General features: G+C 38.8%; 1 protein-coding gene across 2 annotated transcripts in view; it reads left to right on the top strand.

Annotated features, from left to right (window-relative positions):
- The window catches only part of NCKAP5 (NCK associated protein 5), a 332,220-nt gene that overhangs the window by 268,190 nt on the left and 40,402 nt on the right, over positions 1-23,628 (top strand). For both annotated transcript variants that reach the window (XM_065750319.1, XM_065750320.1), the window contains 5 exons: positions 6,417-6,521; positions 9,629-9,820; positions 10,289-14,112; positions 14,783-14,960; positions 19,633-19,711. In XM_065750319.1, coding sequence (XP_065606391.1) covers positions 6,417-6,521; positions 9,629-9,820; positions 10,289-14,112; positions 14,783-14,960; positions 19,633-19,711 — 4,378 coding nt within the window. The remainder of the gene's footprint in view (positions 1-6,416; positions 6,522-9,628; positions 9,821-10,288; positions 14,113-14,782; positions 14,961-19,632; positions 19,712-23,628) is intronic.

The following is a 23,628-nucleotide window of genomic DNA, read 5'->3' as shown; positions in this document are numbered from 1 at the left end:
TTTAGCTTACTGAGATGTATTTTATAGTTAATCCTTTAATATTCATGTTTTGTATAACACTTCCTCCTGTTAATGCTGAGCAGTACTGTAAGTCCGTGATGGTTTGCTGTGTTTCAGACAGCTGTTGGTAAGACCGATAAATGATGCTGACTGCATGCTCCTACTGCTCTGAGAGCTGTCCTGAGGCTCACTCCCTGTGGATTCACCCCCTGCTCCCACCAAAAATCAATCCAGGCAGCTGTAGTGGCACATCTCCTGTAGCACAGCTGTTAAGAGCCCCAGCAGCAACATCTGGGTCAAAGAATTTCACTTAACCCATCAGATAAACCATAAGACATAACAGGATATTAAATATGAAAGACAACATATATATGCTGCTGGTGGTTACTGGGTAAGACTCCTGGGTTGCTTTGCCTGTTCCAGGCAGAAGTGGATAATATTACGTGTTGTGTACTTTTGCCAGATATCAAGTACCTTCCTTCACTAGCTGTTGGACCTATTAGGAATGTTGCCCTGGAACAACAGGGAGAGAGAAAAAATACTTTAGTGTGATGCATTGGCTTCACAGTCAGATGTTACATATACTTGCTTCTACAGACTTCTGTATTAGCAGCTTCAGCACATCTAAGTGATGAGCATGTCGTTATCAGGAAGGGAGGACCATTTTGAAGAGACAGAGTCTGCTAGTTTCCCCTTCCATGTTCAGTCCTAGTCCTGCATGTGGTTTCCCATGGCCCAACAGCAAGGGTTGCCTTCAAATTGCTGCACAGTGTGTGTGCTCCTGCTTTCTCCTGTGACTGACTCCTTTTCCCCGTGCTGCAGACCTTTATTCACTTTCTCTAGGGAATGCTCTGCAATCCTCTAATTGCTCCTGTGCTTCACTAATACCTTGTCATTTCCTTTTCCCTGGCTGCTTGTTGATGTACTGTTTTGGTCCTTAAGGAAATGCACAAGTACAAGTTTATGGGTTGCTTTTGCTGTATGTACAACTGAAAATAATAATCTAAATATGTCTCACATAATCCCCTAAAACTTGGTCTCCTAACGTATTTCTTACAAATGCAGAAAAGCAAACACCTACATGGTTGTTTCAGTGCAGCTTATGCGATAGCTGTGTTCTCAGAACAATTACAAAAAATTATTTTATTAACTGCCTTTTTCTGGCAGAAATACAAGCAATCTTATTTGATGTAAAGGCTCTCCTGAAAAGTGATGCTAGGGACAGGAATGCTTCTTGAAGACACGTTTAATTCTTCAGCTGAAGCACCGTAATTCTGGACGTGCTGTTAGACTAAAGTATAAGAGAGAAAAAAAGTCAGAGGTAACTTCACACTGTTAGGATAAATGATGATTGTAAAGCGTATTATTAGAGGGGAAAAAACATGGATGTTTGTACAATGAGGTGTCTTTGAAATTACTCTAAGTGTATAGGTATAAAAAGGAGTATGAGATGGCATGTACAAAACACAGGAACTCTGCTAGGAAGCCACCTGTCTACTCATTCAACAGACGGCAGGAAGGATGAAGTCAAGTTCTTAACCAAGCTGATTTATGAGCAGAAAGGGCTCAGTATGCCAGTTGCTACTGTCATTATAAACTTTGAAAAGCCCTGTTTATAGAAAGTGAATGGTAGGAAAGTGGAACATGCTGCTGATTTTTTATTAAATATATTACTTCCAAGAGCTGAGGTAATTATCATTTTATTTTCATTGCATCAGTTGCAAACAAGAAGACATAAGGCATTTCTGTGTGCACACAGTACATGATTTCAAGTACATTTCCAAAGTCAGTGATTGTTAGAATTAAATACAACATAAGCATCTTAATGCAGTTTTCACTTCTTGCTTTCCGTTTGGCTATTATGTTGTTGACAACCACTTGTTCTACTCAATTTAGAAAGCAGATTTACTGCATGCCAAAAGCGTATGTATTACAAAGCCTTATTTGTTTAAAAGCAAACTCTGTTTCTAGTTTCAGAGGTCAAACCTCATTGTATTATTTTTCCTTATCTCAAACTCTCCTTTATTTCAAAGTTGTTAGAGTATGAGAAGTTCACGCTTCATACTTTTCTTAATCTAGCTAATTTCCTCTGATGGAAGAGTTAAAAGCTGTCCTCTCACTTCCATCTGAACATCCCTCTGGAATGCATCTAAGGCCTGAAACATATCTGAGGACCGAAAAAAATCGAGGTTCACTTTCATAACATGGTATTTCCGCATAAACTAGTATTAAGTAAATTGCATTCCTAATCACTCGTTTTTGGTTTTGATCTTGTGTCTCCCATAGTGTGAATGGAATGCAACACTGACTGCTATTTCTGTAAGACTTTTGAATCTGAAGCTCATCCTAGGAGTGCTTAATTCATAGCTGCACTCTGCTTTTGATGGTTTTAGCAGTTAAAAATGCACAAGGGAACATGAAGAGTGCAACAGGTCAGACAGTGGACAAAGTCAACTAGTAAGAGCTTTTGTTCCTGTCACACCTATGAAGGGATCATCGTATCAGCACAATTTGCATTGCAAATTTTTTGCATGTTTTTGGTAGAGTTACTAAGCCTTGCTCATTTAGTACAGTGAGGCTAGGATCAGAGCTGCTGTGTTGCTGCCTGTGGGTTCTTTGTGTAGAGAACGATTACAAATGAGGGCTACAGAAAAGGTATTCCCTGCCAATCCAATTGCAGTAGTTAGGCTATATGGGAGAAAAGCCCAGAGCGTCATTTGTCAAGTTGGTGCTGCCCCAGAGAACAGCATATAAGGAGAAGGTGACGTGTACCCAACAAACATTTACAGGCTGTTACACCCGGATAAAAATGTCTCTCTGGGAGCCTTGAGAGTTTCTTTCTTGTGAATGATGGACTTTGGCTCATGTGAGAAAAGCAAAGCCAATTGATTTAATAGCAATTAACTCATCCAATATTGGAGAGTCATATACAGTTTGGCGTAATTCGTTGGAAATTGTTCTGGCGGTGCTTGAAGGCCATTAGGGGTTTCAAGCAGGAGATGGGAACGGATAGATGTGCTGCACAGAGGCAGTCAGGATGCACTGTGGAATCTGTCAGTAGTGCTGCTGTGTGCAAGGAAGCAGCAGTCCACTTTTATCTTCCTAGAGAGCCTTAATAAGAATGTTGCTGGGGGGGCAGGTCAGGCCTCTGCTGGATCAGTTATCTGCCTGACAGATAATTGTATTTCCTATTGCACTTGGTGTAATGGGTTTCCACCTAAATTTGTTCTTTTGTTTTGTTTTGTTTTTATGTGGGTTACGGGAGTTAATCTCAACTTTGAGCCGTGTCGCCCCATCTCAGCTAAAAGCACAAGCAAAGCCAGAAGGAAGCCTGTGGCAATACAGCCTGGGAAGTACCATGGGCTTCTGGCCTCAGGAGGCCTCTCTGCTCACATGGTCTTCCCTAGAGAAGTGGGTCCTGCTGAGTCACGTCCCTGTCAGCTTTTAGTCAGCCCCTGGTGAGCTGGACCATCCCACACCTCATTCGCTTCCATGCTGGTGTCTGTTCTCAGAGGGGCTGTGGCTGTTTCCCCTTGCTACATGGGCTGCCAGCCTTCAGTGCACTACAGATGGAGTGGATGACTTGGATTTATAGTTGCAGTGTTTACATTTCGAATTTAAGTATTTATTTAAACTGATGTGGTGTTTTCTGTGAAAGTCAGCCTGTGCTGTGGTCTGCCTTTTGTGGCGCTGCATCCTGATAGCATCAACACAGATTTTAATATTGTACCATTGTCAAGGCAGCAGTAAATCCTTGGTGTGGTTATGTGGCCGTCATCTGAAATAGCCATAAACCAATATATTTTGCTTATCTGAGAAGAAATCACAATCAGGATATGTACTTAGCACGGTTTGTTACTTGATTTTAACTGGACCATTAATGAGATTCATTTAGCAGACTTTTCACCATTTCTGAATTAGAAAATGGAGAAGGAAGAAGAAAAAAAAGTGAAAGAAAAACAATTTTCTTATCGTTTTCTTTTGTAATTGGATGACTTGCTTCAGTGCCGTGTGACTGTATTTAATTAATGATCTCTAACTTTGCCGTGCTGTTTGCTAATGATAGTCCTCATGCTGGCCTTGTGTCTGTTGGTGTCTTTGCATAAGTGTGGGGGGAATATTTCCAGTGTGATGATCTTTCATTGATGCAGAAATATAATCACATTACACATCTTCAGAGCAGTAGCTCCAGGCTGTTAGCAGCATGCTCTGCTGGGCTGTGTCTCCTCACCAGCCAGCTCTCTCTGGCCAGAATTCTTTGGATTTTCTGCCTGCTCAAAGGTGTTACATCCAGGTGGACTGGCCTGTTTTTTGGGCTGATATGGACAATAACAGCAGTGCACTAAGTCCCCTTGGATGACGTTGTGGGGTGTATTTTGTTTCCCTTACTAAGATGCATTCATGCTTCCATTTAAATAATGAAGTATTTAAATTGCTTTGCTGGAAAAATAAGCGGGCAATTTTATTGCTTTAAAACTCCTATAGCACCATTTCTAGCATATTTCTGGGAAAATAAATGTTCAAGTATAATTGTTCATCCATCTCAGATGCCCCTTATCATCAGCTCTAACAGATCCAGCTATAGTAATTCACACTAAAAATCTCTGGAAGCAAAAGTCTTGTAACTGGTTACATTGGAGAAAGTAATTCCTCTGCTAAGAGCAAGTACATTTGTTCCTAACATCAGTTTCTCCTGTTGCTGAAAACAGTGGAATTTTCTTGTGGTTCTCTTGGAATTATTGCCAAGCACATGTACTAAGTCAGTAAATCTGTGTGCTTGGAAAAGCATTTTACCTGGAGCTTAAATCTTGAGCAAACAGCTGACAGTAACTCTAGTAATAACATTTTAAAGGGTACGCGCTGAAAAATGAGGGGATATGCACCACTGGTGTTAAAAAAAACACATAACCTGGATGTAGTTCATATTTATAATAAAATGTATATTGGATACTGAGTGCTCGTAGCATTTTAATCTACTCAACAACATGTTGGACAAAATATGATTCTACAGAGCATTGATCACTGAAACTATTTGCCATAATCTTTCTGCAGCAGCATAGTATCTCCCAAAGAGTCACTGCATAGGATCTGGATGAATATGTAGCTCTTGAGAAATGACTCCCAGATTACTAATTAGTGAGTTGTGTAGATTAGAGGAGTACCTGGGTATGAGATATATTGCGTGACTGCAAAGAACTGCTTCAGCACTACTACTGCTTCACAGTAGGAATGGACCTCAGTGATTACAGATTCTTTTTCCCTCTTTTACCAAGTTTTTGAAGTGGGAAGGGTGATCCCATGCATTCAGTCTCAACAAGTCTCCTCCAGAGTCTATATCATTTGCCAGGACCCCCATCAAAGTGCCACAGCAGTGGTTGCGCTGCTTGCTCCTCCACGTGGAGCTCTCTGGTTCTCTGGAGATGGTAGATGGGCTCTCCAAGATTGTAGATTTGAGGAATTAATGGGAAAATTTCCAGAACCTGATCCAAATTCCTTACGTTTGAGAGTCTTTTTTTTTTCTCATAAAGTCCTTTTTCATTGTTTCCAATGGACTGTGAATAAGATTTATACTGCCTGTTATGTTATATGATATGTTGGTCCAATGACTGACAAGACTGCAGATTTTTTTTTTTTAAGCCATTGGCTGAGACATTCACATAAATCATGGATTCTATTGAAATTGCAATTAAAACAAATCAGGCTTAATGCATACTGAAAGCCTTAGTAATTACAATACAGGTGAATGTGGAGGAAGTGGCACCAGCTTAGTCGTCCTTTCAAGCAAAACTGAAGGAAAGAACTGTGTATATAATCGAACAGCATGTGAATATTAATGCACAAAATCCTCTGAGTCCCTCATTCCCTGATGCAATTATTTTCTATTCACATTAATTGTTCCTAACAGATGACATTAATGACTTTGAGTTAAAATGTGTGCAAGGGAGGCCTTCAGCAGATCAATGCTGTTAAAAAATAGGGTCACTTTTGCAATCATTCACTCACAGTGTAGCAGCTTGTAAATAAAACAACATTAACATGTTGATTGATTTATAAATGTTAATTTTGTAGTTCGTTTTTATGCTTTTTCCCTGAAACCTGTCAAACTCTATGGATAGGGGTGAGGCTCCTGTTCATTTGTCATTGTTGTGTATTAAATAACAGTAAGTTACAAAGCAGAGACTAGGAGAAAAAGTACAGTTTGTTTTAGATGAAGAATGACCTGTTCTTCACACAGGAAGTCCTGGACAAAACAAGCACGAGCAGCAACATTTTGAATTAGAACAAATCTTCTTTTACCTCGGGGTCTTTATTTCCCTTGAAATTTAACAGCAGAGTTTGGAATTCTAAAAATGCTGATCTGCTGCATACTTGACATATGCTTATGCTTCACATATTCCCTTCTACCCCCACTGCAGAAACTCCATTCCCGCATCTTAGACCTCTCATCTGGAGAGTTGCTGTCAGAAGGAGAAAGGAACAGAAGCCTGATGCAATCACGACCTGCTGACGCTCAGATTCACGTGAGTTTCTGTGCTGTCCTTGTATCCCATGTTTGGACCCCTCCTTTTCTCCTTAGAAGTCTGATGTCAGGGATGAAGCATAAAGCTGATCTCTGAGTTGAGGCAGATAACAATACTTCTTCTTCCTTCTGTTCTCTGAAATTCAATATTGTATACTCCGTTGATACAGTAAGCAGATAGTGTCACTCTGTGCAAAAAAGCATAAATCTTAGTAATGTCCCCAAGATACCTTTCTGGGTATTGATTACATCTCAGAATCTGTGAGAAATGGTCAAGGAGCTTTTTATTAAAGCCCATACACAGTATTATTCATCCACTTTTATGATATATTATGTATGAACTTTTAAAAATTCATGGGCTCTGCATTTTTTTTTCTGATGGGTTTAGCTTTGTGCTTATTTGGCAAAATGTTAGCCAGTGTGGCTTTCATGTTTCATTGTCAAAGAGAAAAGTAGCTTAGAAAACAAAAGCACACGAAGAAAGAGAGGAATAAAGACAAGAACAGAACGTTGAACCTGTCTGTGCCTTTGATCTTGGAAGTATAGTAAATGTCAACAAAAATGTAATCTCCTTTGTAGTACGTATTATAATGAAAAGGCATTGTTTCAAAGGTTCACAAAAATGCTAACAACCCTTTGCATAACATGTAATTAAGCCTTCAGGTTAGGATTTTCTAAGTATGTAGTTTTGTTTCTTTTGTAGTCTGATTCTTTGAGTTCTCTGTGATGTCTGGCAAAAATTATGAATTTAAATTGTAATATTATATTCAGACCTTTGTACACTAATTTTGTTAAAAGTAATGATTTTAAAGTCATAATTAAAAAAAATTAAAATTTCACCGTGTCAGTTAATAAACCCATGTGCAAGTTAAATGTATTTAATTAATACATCATAAACACACAATTTAAAGTACTTTCTAAGAGAGTTTAGAGAATACAGGCAAATTGCCGGAGAAGATTTCAGTGCTTTTATGGTAGTCTTAGTGTACTCCAGAGGTGAGGTGGATATCCAACTTCAGAATCTCTAACTGTGTGACATTTTTGCACATTTTCTCATCTCTCCAACACTGAAGATAATTTCAGTGATGAACAGTTCTTTTGCTTTGCTCAGATGTCTGCTTTTCACACTGTTAAAACTACAGGAGCAAATACCTTTCTTTTCTTTTGGTGCAAGGAAAACAAAGCAAAGGGATGGCAAGGCCTGCAGGCTAGCTGAAGGTAATAGGAAGGGAAGGCGAACTCTTCAGTATGCTGCAATCTCCTCTTTTCTCTCACAAAGTATTCCTAAAGGGAAGGATTTTACAGACATCCTTCACTGTGCTTCACTGTGCTGACTGGGACGTGGCATAGTAGAAAGGGCAATACTTCGACATGGTGGGTTTTTCCATTGCCACATCTGAAATAGCCAGAGCAAGCACGTGTTGCCATTGAACTCTATACAGTCAGCCTTACCAGGCATGACACCATCATAGATGTGGCAGCGGATGAGAGGGTCTCCCGTGGGAATCACAATGTCAGAAATAATTTGTCTCCACAAAGCAAGAATATCTGTTTCCAAACTAAAACCAAAGGCATCGTCCTGCCTCTGATGCTGAAGCATGTTTCTCCCAGAGCCAACAGATTTAAAGGCTATTCCTCCTGAATCCATTTGACTTCCTAGGAGGACATGTACCAATAACTCCCAGAGGTGAAATGTGCTCTTGCTACCTCTAAATGATTTTCCCATTCATAGGTTTTGCCTGTGACAGAGAGTAATGACTTGCCCTGTAGTTATGTTTGTCAAAACCAGAACATTATTATGTCAGCTGAGCAATGAATAGCTGTACTGATGAACTCCTTCGCAGTAAAAATTCTGCTCTCTCCCATTTAACTCCAAAAAGGTTCAACCCTAGTAATAATAAATATAAGTTTGTGGGGAAATTAATGAAGAAATTAGCAAAAGTACAACAAAAATCTTAGTGCATGAGAACTGCCTACAAACTGTACATTTTTCCAGAGATTTGCAGGAAGCAGCTGCATGTCTACTGCACATACAGTTTTAGTAATTGTTTTGTGGACTTCATCTTTCCTATGAAGGTAAAATTTTAATCTCAGCAAAATGAATTGGCTCTATGTCCTTATGCAGAAATCAGTAAATATTCTTTGAGGCTGCACGGTCGTGTTTTGACTTAATGAAATTCAAGGCAAAGTTTTGTAAAAAATAGCGTTGTGCCATTCTGTCTTTTGTTACTGGTAATTAAAAAGATGTCTGATTTGGGAAGGAAACCAGAGAATTGCCTAACAGAATGGTGCAGGCACTTAACATTAAAGAAGATCTAACACTGTTACGCACAAGAGTATTAGTTTGAAAACAAATTAAAGGCATCCTAGATACTCCTACAGAGGTTTAATATTTTACCTAAAGTGCTATCTGCTCTTCATTACTCTCTTCCTCAAAGCTGGCACTTAGTCACAGTCAGCTGAAATTGCATTTGGAGCAGGGCGATAACTACACAAGTACTAAAGGCAGCCATAAAGTGTCAATAAATTGCATAAGCAAGAGGCTTCAGCTGTCTGCAAGTGACACAAAGATGGATTGTCCTACGTCAGACAGTTTCTTAGACAAAGCTTTGAACTAGATAGGAAACCAAAATTAGACTGTAATGGAGAGATTCCATTCTCAGTGGACATTCTGGTTGGGATACTAAATTAATTTACCTTGTCCAGGGTATACAGCCTCATCTGTTACATTCTAGGGCTATAATGCAGTTGTCAAGATGTACTTGTATTCTTATAACTTTGTTTTCTGTATCTTACTGGAGCATGCTGCTTATATACGAAGCATAATTCAAGCAGACTCAATAGTCTTTAGCAAAGAAAGAGCAGAATACTGGCTCAAGAATAAAAAAGAAAACGTGGAGGATCTTGGCTTTTATGGCTTTTTCCCCTGACAAATGAAAATATTAGCAATTTTTAATTTAGTTCTCTGCCTTAAATTCACCAGACACTAATAGCCTAATAGGAAGGTGTAAGTAGCTTACTTGGCTCATCTTTGTCCTTCTTAATCAGGCGGAAATTAAATGATCTTTTTCCAGACATAAGATATTTTTGTTTCTTCTCATGTTTTAGGAATGCCAACAGAATGTGAAATCCACTATACCTGTCTTGAAATGCCACAGTCAATTAAATGTGACAGGTCCTAGCCGCCTATATCCCCGGAGCAGCTGCAGTAGCAGTGAACTTTCCCTTTCAAGTGCTTGCAGTGAATATTCCAGTGGTTCCTCCTACACTTGGAATGATGGGAAGACATGCAGCAAAAGGGTAAATCAAATTAACATGCTTCATTTATTAGCTTACGATGACTTTCAGAAATATTTTTTTCTTTTTTCTTTTACATCTAAAACACTTGTCAAAAAACTCAGTAGGAGCTCTCTCCCATCTCCCTCCCTCTCACTCTCGTTCCTTTTAACTCTTTTTAACAATTCCCTTATCACTCCAGTTCGCTCACAGTTTCATCATTTATTCTGACATTTGTTGTTTTTCACAATCCAAATTGTTCTTTTCCTTCTTTATCTTAATTCTTCCAATCACATTGTTTTTCCTAGAAGTTTTAATTCCGCTGTGGCCTTCACACCAGTGCGAAGTCCCATATTAAAAAAAGGAACTTTGCTGTTAATAGCAGTGAATGAAATGCAATGTACTATGTGCTCCTAAATTTCTTTAATAAAATTTTAACATTTCTTATTAACAGCAATTGAGTAATACACAAGTTTTATTTTGCTTTGCCAGTCATCCGTGAGCTGGGATAAAAGAATCAGCATTGGTTCTTCACTCCCAAGCAACCTCTCTAGTCCTGCAGATGATCTACCTCCAACTCGTATCAAGGAAAACCATATCCTAGAAGGGCTGAAGAAATTACAGAAGCAAAAAGTATTACTTGAATCACCTTCAGTAATATCGAAATGGGGTTACAAAGACTGCATGAACTCAAATGAAGGAATATATTCCCCTGGAGTTAAGTGTGGCAGTCATCATGAGCAGACTCATTGTAAGCCAATGGAAATAGGAAGTATTTGCATTGAACATAACAAAACTTTCTCTTATGATTCAGATTCACATGATGATGCAGATGATGATTCTTCATCTTTATTATTGCTGCAGGAAGTACCGAGCAAAGACTGCAGAATCTATTGTAACAAATTAACTCACAGTGTTTCTGACAGTCTCTTTCACTGGGATCCTAATAGGAAACATTTGCCAGAAAGAAGTTCATATTTTAATTCAAAGGAAAGACCGGAAAAATTGACTAGTTTTGTCAGTGGATTTCAGGCAGAAGTAGAATCGTGCACAAGAACAAAGCTGCCTGATTTACAGTTAGATCAAAGCCATGCTAATATAGGCTGGAAGGACCTTAATTTTCAGCTTTCAGATACTGATGACAATGAAGTCTTGGATGAATTGCATATAGAAAGCAGTGATGAGAAAAGTCCATCAGATTTATTAGCAACTCCTTTTACTGAGAAGTACACAAAGAACTCTGACGTGCTCATAGTCACGGAGAATTCTCAGTTTATATCTAGTGACAAAGAGGAACGACAGACATCTGCTCACTCAGACATTAGGCCAAAGACATGTAATTTCATTAAACAACAAAAAGTCATAAAAAAGACTTCTTCTGAGGAGTGCATCACAGTAATATTTGATGCTGAGGATGGTGAGCCGATTGAATTCAGCTCTCATCAAACTGGAGTTGTCACTGTAACAAGAAATGAGATATCAATCAGCCAACCAGAAAGTAGGTCCAGTGCAGAATATACTGAACTCATACCTCAGGGAATAGCTAATTTGCAGACAGGAACAAATGCTAGAGACTGCACTGTTTTGGAAGTAGCCGAAGACAAAACTAAGAAGCAGACTCTTGAAGATAATACAGGGAATAAAAATACAGTTGTTGCCACGACCTGCAGTGAATCTTCACCCTGTGGAAGAGTAATACTGCAAAATGCCCCGCGACAAAAGCTAGTGAAACCAGTGTATGATGTATCGTACAAGACCAATTCAAGCTCCATTGTTCATGCAGGAATCAATCAAAAGCCAATCTTGACTAAAATACCCAGCAGAGGTAAATTTTCTCCACAAAAAAACAAGATGACAGCAAGTGAGGAGGCACCTGTAGCTACATCAGTGACCCCAGCAACTCTTGAAAAATCACCTGCTTTGCCACCTGTAAAGCTTTCAAGACTCAAAAAGGCACAAAGTCCACCTCGTCACTTTGACTCAAAAGTTGACTTCCAGGTTCCAAAGCCCCCTGCCCACCCTCTGCCCAACTCAAAGCATCTTGGCAGAGGCAGTGGGACAAAGTATCCAAAGAGTCAGAGTCCACTGTTGCCTCAGCACCTTATAGAGCCTACTGACTATGGAGAACCTCCAACCAGAGACTCTAATCATGATTTAGCTACTGTAGAAGTCAGGTCGCCATCCCCACCCCTTCCTCCAGGCAGGTCAACGTCCTTGTTGATTCGGCCTGATTATGCTCATTCACCTCCTGTAGCTGTGAAGTTAGGAGGAGCTGTTCCAGGTGAAACAGCAAAAAATATACTGAAACCGTCACCATTAAAAGGAACTGCAAACTCTGGCATCCATAATCAATCTAGTCATGATATGCAAGCAAAAAATGTATCTTCTGGGGCCAAAATTGAGTTATCTTACCTTCAAGAAAATTCTGAAGTAATTATGCAAAATAAATGTGTATCTCAGCAACCCCATAGTGCATGCCAAGGACTTTCCAAAGTTTCCACAAAGCAAGTCTACCTAAAAAGCACTAATCAGATGGGTCTCCGCAGGAACCATGAGTTTCTGAGCGCAGATTCTCAGACAGGCAGGTCCGTTCCTCTGGGTCCATCATTGGAAACAACTTCACAAGAAGCACATTCCAGCAAGAAGGATATTTCCAGTGACAGTGGGGTTGATCAGCCACGAAAGATGCCAAACATTCTCCCTGCAACTCCTCAGTGTCACACAACAAGCACAAGTGAGCCCTTGCGATCTCAGGTAAACAATTCTCCATTGTCAACACTGTTTCATGGTAGTGACACTGCAAATGCCACACAAAACTCTAATGAGAAGGGAGTGAAAACCCGTCTCCCTGTAGGACTGAAATTATTTGTCAAATCTCCTCAACTTCTTCGAAAGAGCTCTACTGTTCCAGGGAAGCAGGAAAAAGATAGTATAAATGCAGCTTCCAAAAGCCATGTGAGTACAAGCAAGTACAAGCCAAATGAATGTAAAGCCACCAGAGGTGTAATGGATGCTGAATTAGAAGACTCTAAGACCAATACTGAAATAAAAGATAATTTTACTGTGAGACTTAGTATGGATACAGCATCACCTCGTTCATGTGAAAATGGCAGCTTGGTGGTAGACAGAGTAGATGAAGTAGAAAGCAAATTAGTTAAGAGATCTCTTTCTTCTGGCAACAAGTCGCACTTGAAACCAGCTCTGGGCATGAATGGGGCAAAAGCTCGAAGTCAGAGTTTCAGTGTTTATACAGGAGAAAAGCCAGCTGCCCTTGTGACAGAAGGTCTTGGGAAAGTACGGACTCAGATCATTACAAACACTTCTGACAGAGGAAATTCTCTAACAAGGCAGAACTCAGCCTTGGAAGGACTTCAGATCAAGGCTGTTCCTAGGTCAGCAGCAACACAAGAGACTCTTCCAAATACTCCAAAAAACACAGAAAATTCTTACTCTAGACAAGGTTCTCTTGGAAGTGATTGCAATAACCTGCATGGCAGCCCAAGCAGACTGCCATTCAGATCATCTCCAAAAGTAGACTCGTTTCGAAACACTTTGAAGTATGATGGTAACAAATCATTTTCTGTGAAAGATGCACGCAGTCTATCTGTCCAGAGTGAGAAAAGCAGTGAAAATTTAAAACACGAAGCTCTAAATAAAAAAAGTGTTTTGCCAGCAGAATCAGAGTTAGACACATCAGCTACTGTATCTTCCAAACAGATTTCATCATTTCATAGCTTGGGTGGAATAAAATGTCCACATAAACTGGAAGCAATAAAATCACAGAGACAGCAGATGTCTTTAAAGTTAGGAGAAGCCTCTCAGGTTACTGATGTTTTTAGTTCACCTGTTCTACAACCTACGATAGAGGAGAAGGTCATGTTGTGCATCCAAGAAAATGTCCAGAAGGGTCAGGAACAAAACAAATCTCCCACTGTAGAGGCTAAACAAAAGACCGGGCCCTCTATAGCTAGTTGGTTTGGCTTTCGAAAGAGTAAGCTGCCAGCACTGAGTAACAGGAAACATGACGTTCCTAAAACAAAAGTAGAAAAGAAAGAACCAAGAGTTTCAGGATTTGGAATTAAGCAGTCAAAATTAGAGAGGAGAAAAGAGAAAAAGCAAACTGAACAACACTGTGAAGTGGAAAATGAAATTAACAGGAAAACGGACAGCAGTGACTTTTTAGGTGATGCTATGGAGTTTAAAATTTTGAAACCATCACGGAACACGTCTGGCAAGATCGGATGTGAACAAGTCAAAGGTTGCACCACAGCTACGTATTCGCCAAAAGACAGTTTTATGAAAGAGCTTTTAAACAGGTATGGGATGTTTTGTTGCGCACTATAAATTTTATGGCATCTTCAGATGCTAAGTTGAATGTATATTGCCCTTAGACTAAGAATACATTGGAACAACCACTTTGTAAACTATCAGGACTTTATTGTTAAGGTAATAAAACTTAAAGTATGAGATTATAATTATGTTCATGTTACTTTGTAGAACAAACCAAAGATCTTTGATATTGTAGAATGGCAAGTTGATAGAAACACAGGTAATTCCAGAAATCAAGAATGTAGGCATGTGATATGTGAAAATAGAGGATAGTTATGTACGTATTGTAATGTCTTCCATTTTCATGAATAGTAACCAGCAAACATACGTTTGGGAACTAATCAGAATTAGTTACATTTGTACCTGCCATAACCTTCAGTCACAGGAAAACTTAGCAATTGCTATACCGTGTTTTCACATTTGCCCCCCAGCAGTCCTAAATATAAAATAAATCATTATATGTGAAAGACTAAATTGATATACTACCTAAAATTGCAAGTGACAGATTTGATCAAGGCTAGTTAGAAACATTTATCACTCAAAGGTCTAGAGACAGAAAGATACAGAGAGGTTACTTTAAACATTAAAGGAATGGAAAAGTGGAGTGATTGAAGAAGGGCAATGTAATTTATCAGAGGAATCACTCTCTACCTGCAGAGTTGATAAGAAAGCAGCTCAGCAGACAGAAAGTGGATCAAATAATGTTTCCTACAGGAGTGTGTCGAAGGGCAGCTCCCAGGGCTCCTCTCTTCACAGCATCTCTATCAGCTCTCAAGGAAACCACAAGAAAAACAGCAACACAAAAGCTGATATGGAAATGCAGAATCAGACCCTGGTAAGTGCTTTAGTCCATGAAAACATTATTACCTTCTTTTTAACTTCTGGATGTGTTCCTTATTGCCAGTACAGACAAACGGGATAATAACTGTTAATATATGATTTTGTGTAGCTAGAGAATTGTGAATACAAAAGTTGGCAGTTTGACTATAGGCCAGATTACAGAGCTAGTATGAAGATCCTACTGCTTCTTCTGGCAGTTCAAATTCAGTGGAGATATATGCACAGCAACAGTATAATCATACTGTGGTACAGTGAAATAATAGGACCATTTTCTTTTTTTTCCATTTTTCTTCCCCTTTCCCTGAAAATTGCATGCCTGCCAGTGTTGAACATTACTTTGAATGTTACAGGAAGTATTAAGCCTAACAACTGCAATACTCATATGGAAAATTTGAAGTATTTGTCCACATTTGGGAATATTTGTCACTTAAGAGAGAATCTTTCAGAAGCAAATGCATACATGTGACTCATGACTCTGTACCACGGCATATCTCTGTATTAAGCCTCAACTAATTTTATGTTTCAGTAAGGTACTAACTACACCTGATTCTTCAGTTTACCCTGCAAGTAGGAGCGTTGCAATTTAGAGGAAAAACGATGTTATTTTCAGTGAGCTGCTTAATGCTGGTGCTTGAAAGGTTCTATGTGTGTCTGACTTTTCTGTACCTTGAAAAGTGTATATACACAGTCTAGGATTGCAGCCTGAAGTCAAACTGAATGGGTGTCTTTCTTTGAGAAGTGTTTAATAATAAACCATGGAGTTTAGTGAGGGATTTCTTGCCTAGCAAGGGCCTCTCCAATGATGCTTTAAAGTTCGAGCATGAGGAGTACAGAGATGCTTTAATTTGATCTTATGTGATTTAACTTCTTGAACATTCTTATCTCATTCCTGGTAGCTGTCTTGACCATATTATTATGATGATTTTTAGCAATGATCATTATTTCCACAAAGTAGTCTGAAAACTTATGCCAAATATGTATCCTGAATGTGAATCTGATGAATCTGAAGCTGTTATTTTTGTTGTTCTGGTAAAAACAAATTATGGGAGTACAACATATGCAACTATTTCACTTGAGAGAACTTTGAATAAAAATTCTTTGGGGTGTGTTTCAAGAATAAAAGAAATTGCAAAGGGCTTCATAACAGGAAGTGGAACAACTCTTTTGTGCTGTTTAGGATGCTTAAGGTTGAAGTATCAGCTTCAGGCAAGTGGTTTTTTATTTAACGCAAATGTCTTTCTTAAGAGCGTCCACAAGGTCATTTTTTAAAACTTATGGGGAACATGCACAGAATGAATGTTTTGGAAAACTTTTCCTTCCTGACTATTGTGGTATCATCTCTTCTTTGAAAATGTAGATGTCTCCTGCATTATAAAACCACAAATTATAAGCATATCTAAGGCTGTCCTTGTAGTGTCACTGAAAGGAAAGAGAGAATGAAAGTGTGGAAATGTGCAATATGCAGGAAATTCAATCCAACTGATCTAGAACTTTGATAGCAAAGCAGAGCCCCTTATCAGAGCCACTCAGTTTAACTATGCCCCATTTAATATGGTCCTGACAGCTTAGGGTATATCTTCAATGTACAGAAGTATGAAGACTCTGTACATTGCTTCTACAATTTCGTTCTTGTTATTTTCTAATGCTGCAATAATTTGCTGTGCTTTTTGTCAGTTTGTGAAATCTTTCTAAATGCAGCAATAATAGTCCTAAATGACAGATTTAATTTTATTAGGGACCTACAGAGGTTGTTCTTAATGTACATAAACAATGGAGGAATCCTAATTATTCTGTTCAGCCTTAAAGGAGACATTAGTCACATGGAAAAGGCATTACCTATGCTATACCATGTACTCTTTTGTTCACTCAGAATGAAAAGTATTTCTTATTGTTTTTCGAGGTTGAGTTGCATTGTATGCTTCACCTTTGTGAGTTTCATGTTTTGGTTTTGTGTCATTCAATTCCTGAAAGAATTATCTCACGCTAAAACATCTAGAATAAAGAGAATAAAAAGATGCTTACTGTTCTTACTGCTAACTTAGGGAAGAGATACAACATAAGACTCCACGGTATCATTTTATCTCTCCCTCGAAGCTTGTGCAAGGAAAACAATAGAAAGCCTGTAAATTCAAAGTTCACGCATCTTATTACGATCACTTTCAGTTATTCTTTGTTGTCTGCTACCTTTGAAGCAGATTGCAGAAGTCTGGGAGGTGGCTGTGACTGAAAGCAGTCGCATGTGGCAGAATGGCCTATTGTGCGTTTTGTTGCTTGTAAAAACACAGAACGAATGCTTTTGGAGAAAACAACATGAATCTTCTGAAAAGCCCCAAACTAAGAGGACTTCTGTTCTTTGAACAAAGCAAAGTGCATTCAGCGATTGGTTTCAGTGCAGAAACTGCACATTATGTATATACTTCTTTAAATCCTGGCCATAATCTTTTTAACATTAATTTTATGGAATTTTTTCCTTTAAAGCCCGTTTTATTTTGAGAATTAAGCTTCTTCGCTTATGATGCACTAGGTAAAGCCTTGGGGCACTATTATGCCATAACATATGCACCAGTTACCTCTGATTTCTGTTCATACAAGGAACACTATTGCTTGACTGCCACTGAATTTATGGAAAAAACGATACTCCACCAATGGCAGTCTTGTGCATTCACCTTCAAAGGGATACGCTTCCCGTTAGTGTTCATCAAAAAAGCACTTTGCTCAAAAGGCCAGCCAACAGAAATACATAATCCTTTAGCTCACACCAAGGATACTCCACGTTCTTCGATGCTTTTTCATGTCCTTGGCTGAAGCTTAAGGTGAGATACAATCATTTTTGTGCTGCACTGCTTCATTTCATCTTTGTGATTTTATTACAGCCCAGTGTAATTTAGAAAAGCCGTGGGCTTTGCTTTGTGAAGTGGAAGCGTGGCACCAAAATCAAGACACCAGCTTTTGATAGCAGAGCATGTCTGTAATTCAGTGTGTTTGGGAAACATCCAGAAATCTATCTAATATTCTGAAATGTCACATCAGTAGCAAGCCACAGACTGCCATACGGTCTGCACATGTGAGAAACTGTTTTATCCATAATTTGATGTCAAATATTCTCTTCTTCTTTTTCCATAGCCTAAAGAGCCTCATTTAAGAAGAAATCAAATATTTGGGATTAAGAGATTATGAATGCACTTTTATAAATAGAGAATTTTCTATGTCTTACTGAGGCTAGTCACAAGGGGTCAATAGGGCTACTTCTGAAAGCCAGACAAGTATGTGCAATGATCAAACTATGTCATGCAAATTATGATAAATTCTACTGTTTTGGATTACAGTACATATTTAAGGTTATAAGGAATTTGCTGTAAGTGGAGTAAAACAGCAGACAGTGATTAACAAACAATTTAAGATTTCTGAGATGTTGGCAGTATTTTTTTCTGCAGTGCTGGCTTTCCTCTTCTCCGCAGCCTGTAGGTATCTTCATTGCTGTTTGATTTATAGACCACAGCAGAAAAATATGTCCCTGGATCTGAATTATGGCCACTGATGGTGTGTAATAGAAGGGGCTTTCACAGTGTTGTATGGAGATACCTCACATATATGCTTTCTAAATAGGAGTGCTGAGGAATAGAACAATCTAGGGGGCTTGAATAATCATAGAATCCTTCAAATTGGAAGGGACCCTTAAAGGTCATCTAGTGCAATTCCCCTGCAATGAACAGCTCAGTCAGGTTGCTCAGGGCCTAGTCCAGCCTCACCTTGAATGCCTCCAAGGACAGGGCTTTCCACCTCCTCTCTGGGCAACCTGTGCCAGTGCCTCACCTCTCTTATTGTAAAAATCTTCATTTTGTCATCTAAATATCCCTCTCTTTTAGTTTGAAACAATTTCCACCCCACCCTTACCTTGAGATATTGAAAGGCCACTATTAAGTCTCCCCAGAGCCTTCTCTTCTCAAATCTTAACAGCCCTAGCTCTCTCAGCCTAAGGTGTTGCATCCCTTGGATCATTTTTGTATGTCTCCTCTAGATGCACTCTTAATAGGTCTACATCTTTCCTGTGTTGAGAACGCCACATCTGGGCACAGTATTCTAGGTGAGGTCTCACCAGCAGAGTAGAGGGGCAGGATCACTTCCCTCAACCTGATCTACATACGTTAAGATTTAAAGATCTTGATGTAAGAGTTGTTAGTGTGCACTGCATTCTTAATTTCATTTTATTTCTCTGTTTAGCTGTTAAAATGGTTTTTAAACAGATGTGAAAACAGAAATGCCGAAGTTAAATGATTGGAAACTGAATTAGAGAGATTCTACATCACATTTGTTTGCTTTTCCTTTTTTTTAGCATGGAATCTGAAACTTGGTATTTCTGGAGAAAAACAAGTACAAGGTTGGCAGTCCTGAGTGTAATTGTTTATAAAGGAGGGGAAAAAAAAAAACAAACAGGAAAGGACTTTTCTTTTTGAAGAATTTCATTTTCCAACAGTACTTTTTGACTGCTTCATGTTGTGACTTTGAATGGAGTTAAACATTCTGATATTGTTAATGAAATGGGACAGGCCATATACTGAAGTATATTAGTTACCCTGCAATTATACTTTGACTTATTTGTGAAAATACATTCTGTAGTTGTCATGAAGCAACATAAACAGTCACAGATGTTCCTCACTTTTGTACAGGCTAAAGTAGTCACAGAAAACCTGCAAGAAGAAGAGGAGGACACCATGACAAGGAGTACATGTCAGAGTCATGTGATAGGTACAGAATTATATTTTACACTGGATTTTATTACTGCCTCAATTCTTGGGAAAAAGAAAAATGTGTTTAATTCTCATTTCTTTATTTGTTTACACATATAATGTCAGTTTTAGCATTCATTTTGCTTTGGTTTTAGTAGTCAGATTTCACCAACCATGATGAATATGTACATACCATTATCAGCTGTGGATCAAAGCAATGCTTAATAGTAGGGCTTAGAGTCTGGCTATGAAATACCATTTCAGTCTCCAAAATTAGCTGGTTACATGTAGTGGCCTAACTCAAAGGTTGTTGTGCACAATGCTTTCAGTGACAATAATACTGATACACCATAACCCTGCAGTCTATCCTTGAATGAGTAGAGTTCAGAGTAAAGTTCCAAATAGCAGAATAATTGCTGTGATAAACTATCCCAGAATGAGTAGCAAACCAGCTGTCTGTTCAGCAGACCTTGAAGTTGTTATTGAAAATGAGCTGTCTTTGCTATATGCTTTTCAGGAGGGTGGCACCATCAGCCCTTTTTCATGATTGACACGTACTAATTTTTAACCATGGGTGAACTTTCAGTACTTCTTAAAATATCTAATAGGCAGTGGAGGACAAAGCAGAAATTCTTTTGAGATCTGTATTAGAGCAGTATGTCATCAGTATAAGGAACTGATTCTGAATAAAAGAAAAATTCTCTTTGCAGGCAGAGACTGTAGCTGTAGTTAAAACTTGATTCAGTGTTTTTAAGACACTGTCAGTGATTGCATTAGCCAGAAGCTCTTTCTTTTCACTAATGCTGTCAACCCAGCAAGTTAGGCTGAACCAGAGGTGTCATGTTGAAACACATTTTTCTTTGGGGTAACATTTGCATGCCTTATTGACTTGTACAACCTTTTCAGTCCTGATATCAACCAAATGAAATCTGTCTTCTTTGCAGCAGAGATTTCTAAATGGAAACCTAGCCATACCTTGGCTCTTTTGCAGTAGCTTAATAGCAAGAACCTTGAATAATGCAATATAAGACTGTGATGGGATTCTGCAACTGGATAGGTGCAAGTCCTGAAAAGTGAAATGTTTGCTCCTGTAGTGTGTTTGTCCTCTAGTGGTGTTTATATTTTCCTCATCCCATGTGCACCCAGTCTGGGTCTCTGACAGGACATAGTGGAGTGGAGTGGCTGGTGTCACTAAAAGTCAGACTTACATTGTGCCTTAGGTTCATGAGGCACTCAGTTAGATGGGAGAGGTCATCAGTGTGGATAAAACCCTCGTGTATGCCTTCTTTCTTAGCCAAAAGACCTTTTCCTTTGCCATTTCTCAGGATGGGTGACATGGATAGAGTGACAGATAGGTGTGTGGCCCAGGTCTATACAAGTACACAGTTTGTGGCACTGCAGTAGCCAGGCAGCACTGACCTTGGGAAATGCATGTAGCTCTAAAAGGACCTTTCCATCATCTGGATTACAAAATCAGCTTCTTTTACCCAGACAGTGCTATCTTTTAAGGGCTCAACACAGAGTGCAAATTACCCCTGTTCTGCCTTTGAAAAGCATCTGGATTAACTCAAGGAATTTGCTGTGAGGATCTGGTTGTTAATGTCAAGAAACTCTGATGATGAGACTCATTATGTGCAATAGGTAGTATTGGCATAGTAAAAATAATAGAAGTCTGAGCAAAACTGTTGGCACTAGCACACTGAGTCCTAATGCAGAATGGACAAGGCATTAGTTCACAAGGACAAGGGCAAGGCAGGGAAATTGGAAGCATGGATCTAACTGCACTTTCTGAATACTCCTAAATCAGTATCTTGGTGTGTTTTATGCCCCTCTCATCAGGCTGTGTTTTATCCTACACTGGAGTTTTGCTGCTGTATATCTACATTGCTCTTTATGCAAACTTTCCTAAGTCTGGTTCAGATTCTTTTACTGAAACCCTTTCTAGACATTCCAGCATTTTTCTGGTACAAAATTTTACACAGAAAAAAAATGTTGATTTTTATTTGCAAAAACAGTGTTGATGCAGGCTTTGCAGAACTTTTGTTCGGAGTACTTCCCACATCATCTTGGTTTTCACAAGCAGATCCATACACTAGGAAGACTGTAGAAAATGTTTTAGTGTGGAGGATTACCTGAGATGTGAGAGAGCCAAATTCAACTTTCTGTGTTTTGTCTGCTCCAAAAGTAATGCCTCCTATTTAAAAAAAATATTTTTTTTCCTCATGAAATAGTTTCACAGCAATTGAGGTTCTTGTGGAACAGGAATATCTTTGAAATCTTGAACGTTTCAGTGGGTAGTAAATCAGTTCTTTACTGATCTGCATTCCTCACCATCATAAACAGTCATTTTAGGAAAGCTAAGTTTGTTGTGGTTTTGTAGCTTCACTTTCATGACTTTGTTCTGCTGGTTTTGTTCTAAAATGATAACCAAATGGAGCTGAATATATAGAAGGTGTAGCAAGGCTATGATTAAACAGAGAACATGTTCTTTGGTAAAGGAATAAAATAGAAAAGGTAAGTGTTGTTGCAGTTGTCAGTGTAAAACTCCTGAATAGATACCACTTCTGCCCAGTTAGCTGATAAACAAGGTGCGTATAACTGAATAGTCTTCAGAGTTCGTACTGTGTAAGACATTGCTTGTTCATCATTTCCTAATAGAGATACTCTGTGTGAATTGCCATGTTTTTCGTTCATTGTTATTTGGTGATCTAAACAATTTACATCCTTTGCTGACTCCTTGGTTTTGCTGCATTGAAAGAATACAAGAATGTGTAGTATAAAATTTATCATATAGAATACCTGTATTCCAGGAATACATCGTCATCTCCACATGAAGCAGCCATTTGTATTGTTATTTTCTGCTTAAGCATATCTATAGAATGTATATAAACTTTTAAAAAGATAACTGTTACACCGTGGATGTTTTTGTCAGTGAGAATGCCAAACGTGGCACTGGCAGCTCTTCTCACAAATAAGAGAACTGAAAATCCAGGAGTATTGTATCCTTGGAACTCTTACTTCATGCCTTTTGCAATAAAGTAGCTTGGATTTAAGAGTGGTGAAGGGGGAAATGTTAAAGTACCTAATAAGAGAAAGGATTTGATAAAAAGGTTGACTTTCCCTTTATGTCATGAGAGACTCCTCAGCTCAGACAGGTGCAGCAGGGTCTCAAGACATTCATATAAATAAAATTCCTTTATTGAATACAATGCTTGAATGTGTCAAGCTCCTGACAGTACTGCTCTAATGTAAACATTAAAAAGCCTTCGTTTTACAGAGAAAAAGAATTCTGTTTCCCCACTGGAATAGAATATTCAGTGTTTACATCCAGTCTTGAATTTTTCCATTGTCACAGTAGCAAAAAATATTACAGGACAGTTACAAATGACACCTTTACACAGACAGGTTAATAACTGGACATCTTGGGAGGAAAAAAGCATTAGTCAAAGTTTAATGTTTCACTCCTGAAAAAGTGTGATTCTATTCATTATGATGTATTAAGAGATTTCCTTAAAAAACAGCTTCAAGGGAAAAAAAAGAAAACAAAACCACAGCAGAAGAAAACAAATTATAAGTATTGAAGAATTCATTCTTACGTATAACACAGATTGAAAATTCTGTGGTATACAATCATGGTTATACCAAAGATGTTATGTCTAAAATAAAGGCAATATAGAATCATAGAATGGCTTAGGTTGTAGGGGACCCTAAAGCCCACCCAATTCCACCCCCATGCTGTGAGCCGGTTGCCACCCACCAGCTCTGGCTGCCCAGGGCCCCACCTAACCTGGCCATAAGCACCTCCAGGGATGGGGCATCCACAGCTTTTCTGGACAACCTGTTCCTGTGCCTTGCCATACTCATGGTATAGTTTCTTCCTTATGTGTAAACTAAACCTACCCTAGATATTCATGTTTGTAAATATCTTTATTCACC

The sequence above is a fragment of the Cyrtonyx montezumae genome, unplaced genomic scaffold (assembly GCF_038088225.1).
Source record: "Cyrtonyx montezumae isolate F1298 unplaced genomic scaffold, pur_monq_1.0 scaffold_7, whole genome shotgun sequence".
NCBI classification, from domain to species: domain Eukaryota; kingdom Metazoa; phylum Chordata; class Aves; order Galliformes; family Odontophoridae; genus Cyrtonyx; species Cyrtonyx montezumae.
The sequence above is the reverse complement of the archived record's forward strand: the minus strand, read 5'-3'. Positions and strand labels throughout refer to the sequence as shown.